The 8,292-nt window shown below is 41.1% G+C and overlaps 1 protein-coding gene across 1 annotated transcript; it reads right to left on the bottom strand.

Moving 5' to 3' along the window:
- Positions 1-6,248: 6,248 nt before the first annotated feature.
- On the bottom strand, positions 6,249-7,181 carry LOC125176943 (olfactory receptor 4X1). The gene has a single exon (XM_047878883.1). It carries the CDS (start codon positions 7,176-7,178, stop codon positions 6,249-6,251), a length of 930 nt encoding a protein of 309 aa, XP_047734839.1. The 5' UTR covers positions 7,179-7,181.
- Between the last annotated feature and the right edge of the window lie 1,111 nt (positions 7,182-8,292).

The following is an 8,292-nucleotide window of genomic DNA, read 5'->3' as shown; positions in this document are numbered from 1 at the left end:
CATAGTGGTATAATATGTGCTTGCATTTATCGAACAGTGTTGTATATATCGAACAGAACACTTTATAATTTTAATGGTTTTTTTTTGAGAGTGGGGGAGGGGCAGACAGAGAGACACAGAATCCCAAGTAGGCTCCAAGCTCTGAGCTGTCAGCACTCACAAGCCATGAGATCATGACCTGAACCGAAGTTGGATGCTTAACTGACTGAGCCACCCAGGCACCCCCAGAGCACTTTAAAGGCATCACTCACATCTCACCGCAGCATCGCTCTGAGAAACTATCATGATTGTCCCTATTTTTTCAAATGAGGAAAATGGGGATTAGAGTGAATGAGTGACTTGGCCACGTTCCCACACTAGTAAGGGAGAGCCAGCAATGCAACCCAAGGTGCCTGGCTTCAAAGGTACCTTCTTAGTCACTATACAACACTCCTGACTAAGGAAATGGGGGCATCTGATCACCCAAAGAAGACAGTCCTCAGCAGCTCAGCTAAAGGGTAAACAAGAAAATGGCTAAAGGAGAAGGAATCTAAGGATGCCACGAGAATCTGAGATAGATAGATAGATAGATCAACTCATACTTGGTGCATTTGAAGGCAGAGTCTGAGAAATACTCAGATACTGTGCAGCAGGACTGTCATCTGGACATTGAGGACAAAACAGTGAGAGCAAAGCCAGTGAGGATATCTGTTTTCTGTAAGGATCCTTGATCAGTTCAGGTTTATTGCAGCCATTGAGTCACCTAATGACCAAGACTCCATGATAACTGACCTTAGTGAGCTCCACTCTCCTTGGTGGAACAGTAGATGTCAAGAAGTCTGGCTAGAGAAGTGAAAGGCTGTAGTAAACTTTTAAGCACAGAAGGTTAAGGGAAGCTCATAGGGAATCACCCCAGCCAAAGCCATTGGCTTTGCTTTAGCACCTCTCCTTTGGAAGCCATAGCACATTCATGGTTAGCAAGAGAACCCTGAGGCTTGCTAATGAGACCCCAGGGGCACTGCATCCCAATTAGAGGAGTGGGCCATAGAGACAGCCATCCCCTTTGTCACATTAACTCAGTGGTTCAGACAAACTTTAGAAGCGAAGGGAGCCACTGTTTTCATCCTGACTTTGGATTTTTATGGTGAATCATCCTGAATTCATTCATTCAACAGTAGTTAAGTAGTTACCATATAGAGGACATGGTTTATGCCATCTATTTAGAGAAGTATTGAATATAATATATATTACATGTCAATATATAAATATAAATAGCCGGTATTAAATATGAACTGATCTATGTTTTCTATTGTTGTTTTTTAAATAACAGGGACAAGTTTGACCTAAATTAGCCCTTTGACTCTTGCCTTATGTTAACATAGCATTTTGAAAAGTATTTCTACCCTGTGAGGAGGGTAACACAGACAAGGGGCAGTGTAATAGGGGTGCTCAAAAGCATGAACCAAGGAGTCAAGTTGCCTTGTTTAAAGACTGCCTTTGCCACCTGGAGGATATATAACCATTAACAAGTGGCTTAACATCGCTGGTATGCCATTTTCTCATCTGCAATGTTTTCTTTCTCAGACTTAAAGAAATCAGTATACAATTCCACAATAATTGGAGATGTAATACCACTGCCACCACCCCCCAGCAAGTGGGAGTAGGATTCAATTTTAAAAATCAGTAAAAACAGGGGCGCCTGGGTGGCTCAGTCAGTTGAGTGTCCAACTCTTGATTTGGGCTCAAGTCATGATCCCAGTGGGATCAAGCCCCGTGTTGAGCATGAGATTCTCTCTCTCTCTCTCTCTCTCTCTCTCTCTCTCTCTCTCCCTCTTTCTCTCTCTTCCCCACTTGTGATCTATCATTCTGTCTCTCTCTAAAACACACACACACACACACACACACACACAAAAGTAAGCACTGGATGTCATATGTAACAGATCAATCACAGGGTTCTACTCCTGAAGCCAAGACTATACTGGAAGTTAATTAACTTGAGAATAAAATAAATAATAATTAAAAATTAAATAAATAAAAATCAGTAAAAACATAGATCTGAACAACATATGAACCACTTTAATCTTACTGATATTTGTAGAGCATGACACCCTAAAACCGAATGCATACTCTTTGAAGCATACATGGCACATTTACCAAGATAGACCTTATGTCGGGCCATGAAACAAGCTTCAATAAATGTAAAAAGAACGATATCATTCACAATGGAATTAAATCAGAAATAAGTAACAAGATATCAAGGAAAAAATAACTATTTGGAAAATAAACTATGTACTTTAAATAATCCACTAGTCAAAGACGAAGTCACTTTTAAAAATTAGAATGCATTTTAACTGAATATTAATGAAAATACATGAGAAATTTTATGGGACACATTGCTTAAAGAAACTTAACAGTTTTAAATTCTTAATATTAAAAATGAAAAAAAGCCACCTGGGTGGCTCAGTTAAGCGTCCAACTTCGGCTCAGGTCATGATCTCACAGCTCGTAAGTTCAAGCTCCACATCGGACTCTGTGCTCACAGCTCAGAGCCTGGATCCTCCTTCAGATTCTGTGTCTCCCTCTCTGTCCCTCCCCGCTCACACTCTGTCTCTCTGTCGCTGTCTCAAAAATAAATAAATATTAAAAAAACTTTTCTAATTAAGAAAGGTATAAAATCTGTGAATAAGTCTATACCTTGAGAGAGAAAAGAAATGAGCAAATTTAGATACAAAGTGGAAGGAAAGAAGAAATATAACAGATATTAACCACATAGAAAACAAAAACAGAAGAATTTTTGATAAGAGCCAGACAATGATTCCTTGAACATATCAAGAAAATTAATGAATCCCTAAATAGGCTGCAGAATTTAAAAAAAAAAAGACAAAAAACAAAAAAACAAAAAACAGAGAAAGTAAAAAATTTTAATTTGGGGAAGAAAATGGTTAGCACACAGATTTTGCTGAAAATAAACGGTAATTGAATATTATGAAAAACCTTAAGTTTTAATATCAATGTCATTTGTTGATCTAAAGTCACCAAATTCTATGACTTAGGTTAAATGTATAAATTCCTAATATATATATATATATATATATAACTTATATAACTGACCCAAAATCAACAGAAAATCTGAAGAGCCCTATATCTGTTAAATAAATTGAATTCACACTTTACATACATTACACACACCAAAAAAGTTCCAAGCCAAGATGAATTCATTAGTTTCATCAAACACTTAAAAAAAAAGTGTTTTAAGTCACTTAAAATGACTTAAAATTTATACAATGTTTTCACAAATTTACACAATGTTTTACACAAATGTTTACAAATTTACACAAATTTTTTCACAAATTTGTGAAATTTACACAAATCTACAGAAATGTTTTCAAAATTAGAAAACTTCCCAAGTTATTTATGAGACCAGCATAACTCTACCACCAAAACCAGGCCAAAAAAAAAAAAAATTAAAAAAAGAAAATCACAAACATCACTCGTGAACATAGAGGCAAAAAATCCTCAGTAAAGCATATTTAAATCAAATGCAGGAATGTATGCAAGGGATAACAGATCATGACCAAGTGGGGTTTGTTTATCTTAGGAAAACAAGGTTGTTTTAATATTTAAAAATCAGAGAGGCGGTTCAAGACAGCAGCACAGGAAGATCCCGAACTCACCTCTGAAGAATTCTGGACTCTGAAATATAGTTGACAACTCACGTAGACAAAACATCAAGGGCTTTGGTCTTCCAAAGCCCTCTTTGACCTCCAGTTTCTTCTACTGCAAGATGAACATTGTGTCACCTATGGGGCAGCATTCTCCTGAGATTTAATTTTAGGACACTTATTTGTGAGTTCTCAATTCCTATAGTTTTTTTGATTCCTATTTCTCATTCTCCAATCTGTATGGTGTTCTCAAGAATGATGCCATTTTTAGCATTACGTGACTAGAAAAAAAAAATCTCTCTTTGGCCAACATATTGAGTTTGGACCCTACGCATTAGGTAACTCTTGCAGCTCAATGCCTAAGTTTGGCCTGATGAGAGAGAAGAGGAGCGTTAACTGACTGAAGCATCATATCTTCCTGCTTCCAGATCTGGCATCTTAGGCACTGGTTTTCTGTGGACCCAGAAATACCTGTGAACACTCACAAGGCAATTCACACTGCATAGTTTTTAAAAACACTTTTTATTTACTCTGACGGGATTCCAGGGGGAAATACTTGACAATAAGGAGGTTTCCAGCCCTCAGATTTGGAATTCAGAGACTTGGAATGTAGTTTTGTTCTGGTGGTCTTTAAAGAGAGGCAGAGGAATGCACACAGAGAGCAAAGGCTCAGAAATCAGGCAGACCAGGGTTTGAACTCAGGCTGTGTGGCCTTGATCAAAATATTGATCTCCCCAAGATTCAGTCTCTCCATCTGTAATACAGGAGAGTCATACACACCTCACCAGAGTGTTTTAAGATTAAATGAGATAAAATATATGACATCTTTTGGTTAATAGTAAAATATACACATACGTACATGTTCCTTGTTTATTTATAAATATTATTCTCAGAAATGATATCAAGAGTCATTATTTGTCTTCGGTGATATAACATTGCTATCTCACTTCAATAATTGGAAAGAGAAATATAACAACCATTTTTACATCTGAAGCACTAATGACTTACAGAAATTTAATTGACCAAATGTTTGTTGAGTTTTGCTACATGTCACTTACAAAAGATTCAAAGGTAAGTACAATTCAGGCCATAGTCTCAAGAGAGTGACAGTCGGGTGAGGGGGATTAAGCACTGAAATACAAGTAGTAAAGGCTTTAAAGGACTCTATCTAGCTGAGTGCTGTGGGGACTCAAAAAAAAAAAAAAGACAAAGGCCATATCTGAATAGGATCATCATGGAAGCTTCCTAAAGGAAGCAGCATTTTAGATGGGTATTGGAAGGTAGGTGGGATGTTAACAGGTAGAGAAATGAAAACTATTTTAGGTGGAAGGCACAAGGCAATGAGTGTTCAGGAATCAGTGAACTCTACCAAAGTGTCACTGAAAATAAGTAAAGAACATTAAGAGAGGGCCATGCCTTGAAGGTGCTGCGTGTCAAGAAGGAGTTCATGGTTGACTCAGAAGACAATGAGGAGTCACTGAAAATTTTTGAGGGAAAATAAGATAAAACAAGAGAATTACTTCCAAGTGGATAATCTGAAAGCACTCAGGTGGGGGAGAATCATCTACTGTGAATGAGGGTCACTGTTGGAGTTACAGGTTGCGGGCATATGGTCTGACTCAAAAACAAGAGGATTAAAATATCATAGGACAAACAGTGAAGACTCAAGGGCATTTAAACCATTAATCCACAGGCAGCCCCAGAATGGAGCCTGGGAAGGAGTGGGGGCTCATGGATGGAGAATGACAAGGTACTATGGCGGTACAGGAGAGCAGGTTATCAGGGTGCTTGGCGGGAATGGCCGAGAAGTGCAAGAAGTCAAGAGGCTGAAGACAGAGAAAATGAATAGCCCAAAGAGCCAAGGTATAAGGGGGAAAACAAGAAAAAAAGGGACAGACAGGTGTAAACAGAAAAAAGGATGTTAGACACTAAAATGTTACTGATATGTGAAAAATAAAACTTGTGCCTACAATTAGGTATCACTGTCTAGGGCTTTCAAGTCACTTAAAATCTCCTGTGGTTCCACTTGATTCCTTGAAAACATGAGTCTAATGCTAATGTGAGTTCATATGAGTCTGCTGACAAGAGTCAAAATGCCTTCTGCTCTGTGGACTAGACCCTTCTAGGTCAGCTGGCCTGACCAGAGCCCACTGGGCAAATTTTAGTTTATTGAGTTAACAGAATTTCTAAGCACTTGAGTGACTTCTATTTCTCTGCCTACCTTCCTCCTCCCCAAATCCAAAGGTTCAGACTCATCCAACACAAAAGCCACATGGCCACTAATCCCCAAGGAAGCCTTCCTCCTCTTCCATCAACCCCCTCATTATTCCCAGAAACACCCCGGTTTTCTGGAAGGGTTCATTCTCTCAAAACCAGCCTAGCTGCCTCAAGGTCACTGTGAAATGTGGAAGTGCAGCATTAGAAGACCCCTACTAGACCTCATTCTAGAGCCTCCTTCAATCCTGTCCAATCCCATAAAGATGAGGAAATTGAAATTTAAAGAAAAAGGTGATAGGCCCAAGGTTAGCCCATCAATTAAAGGTAGAGGCAAAGTGAGATCTGCCCCGACTTCCCATCCCTTGCTCCTCTTTATTTTCCCTAAGTCATCTATTTCTCTTCCCAAATCACTTTCCTCCCTATCAGTCTCCTCATGGCGTTTTTCACTTCAGCATTCCTGAAGGAGTAAATGATGGGGTTTAAGAGAGGTGTGACCACTGTGTAAAACACAGCGACTATCTTGTCTGCAGGGAGGGTGACACAGGGCCTCATGTAGACAAAGGAACAGGGTATGAAGAACAGGCCCACAACTGCAACATGAGAGGCACAGGTGGACAGAGCTTTGCGCCGACCTTCCGAGGTCTGGGTGCTCAGGGCGTGCAGGATGACCACGTAGGAAGCAAGCAGTACCGTGAAGCTGACCACTGAAATGGAGCCACCATTGGCAATGATTAGCACACCAATGAGGAAGGTGTCTGAGCAGGCCAGCTTCAGCACAGGGTGGACATCACAGAAGTAGTGGTCAAGGACCTTGGGGCCACAGAAGGGCAGCTGGGAAATAAGGAATGTTTGCCCGACAGAATGCAGCAAGCCCCCACCCCATGCTGCCCCCACCAGGAGGCCACAAGCACGCCGGTTCATGATGACAGTGTAGTGCAGGGGCTTGCAGATGGCCACATAGCGGTCATAGGCCATCACTGTCAGGAGAAAGATCTCAGTGCCACCAAAGAAATGGAGGAAAAAGATCTGTGTGATGCAGCCTTTGAGGGAAATGATTTTCCTTTCAATAAAAGAGTCAAGGATGAGCTTGGGGGCTGTGACAGAGCAGTAACAGATCTCCACAAAGGACAAGTAGCCGAGGAAGAAATACATGGGGGAGGTGAGCCCTTTGTTGCCCATGATTGTCACCACAATGAGGCCGTTACCCAGCACAATGGCCGTGTACATGAGGAGAAACATCACAGAAATGGTCTTCTGCACATCCTGATTGGGGGAAAACCCCAAGAGAATTAGTTCAGTCACATTGTTCGTAGTTGCCATGTTTTAAAGCCTAGCAGACTGGAATCAAGAAATCAAAGAACTCTCCTTCAATGATTAGAAACATCCTCCTCAGGCCTTGAGGACAATTGTCATTGTCCTCTTTGGACTTCTCCGAAACATGTTCTCCTTAAGACAAGTAGACAAAACATCATCAAATGTTTGCTACCGGCCCCCAAATAGGACTTTGTAATAACACTGCCTGGAAGTGTTTTTCTCTAAAGCAGGCACATACGTTAATCAGTGAATCCTCACAACAAAAATGAGAAGATATTTTATACCTAAGAACATTGAGCCTCAGAGATTCAGTCACTACTTGAAGTCCTCACAGCTCGTATCTGACCTGAGATCTGATTCCTTCAAGACTAAGCTTCCACTACATCTCATGCTCCTGAAGTGGGCTTTATACTGGTTGTAGGATTTACATTTCAGATTTGTCTCGAGTCTTAACACCCTCATGTGGAACCAATTTTTTGCAGGGAGCAGTAGACCTTCTCAACCTCCATGATACCACAACCTGTGGAACTAACCAGGCTCCCCAAGAGGCATTTTTAAGAAGTCGAAAGGGGGAAGGACAGTCACCAACTTCAACCACCATCCATAAAGGGAGAGATAAAGAAGGGAGGTGTCTGCAAGGTGTCACGTGCAGACTGCCTCAATAGTCCTGGGGCCACTGGCTAAGAAACAATTCACAAGTCTCTTAAATCCCGCTTCCTAACAGCCTATCATCCCAGCTTGCTAACTCAGGGTCTCAGAGCACAGCGAGTCCACGCAGGGAAAGATGCTGAGGTGGGTACCAGGACTGTCTCTCCAAGTGAAGGCATGTTAGAAAGAGCCCGACACACTGCAGAGAGCTCTGAAGACTGACAGAGGGGGATCAGACACAGACGATCCATGGTCATGGCCTCTGAAGCAGTCATTCCCACAGGGAGAAACAAGCCCTCCAGGCCAGCCCTCCATGTGTGGGACAGCAGCTGTGGCATTGTGACCAGGTGACAGGAACACAGAGCTTGGAGTCAGAGGAGTACAATCCTAACACAGCTGCTTACTAGCTGACATTAAACACATACAAAAAGCCCTCTGAGCCTGTAATGCTCGTCTGAAAACCAGAAATAAT

This window comes from Prionailurus viverrinus, chromosome D1 (assembly GCF_022837055.1).
Source record: "Prionailurus viverrinus isolate Anna chromosome D1, UM_Priviv_1.0, whole genome shotgun sequence".
In the NCBI taxonomy this organism is placed as follows: domain Eukaryota; kingdom Metazoa; phylum Chordata; class Mammalia; order Carnivora; family Felidae; genus Prionailurus; species Prionailurus viverrinus.
Note: the sequence above shows the minus strand (reverse complement) of the source record. Positions and strands in the feature narration are given on the sequence as shown.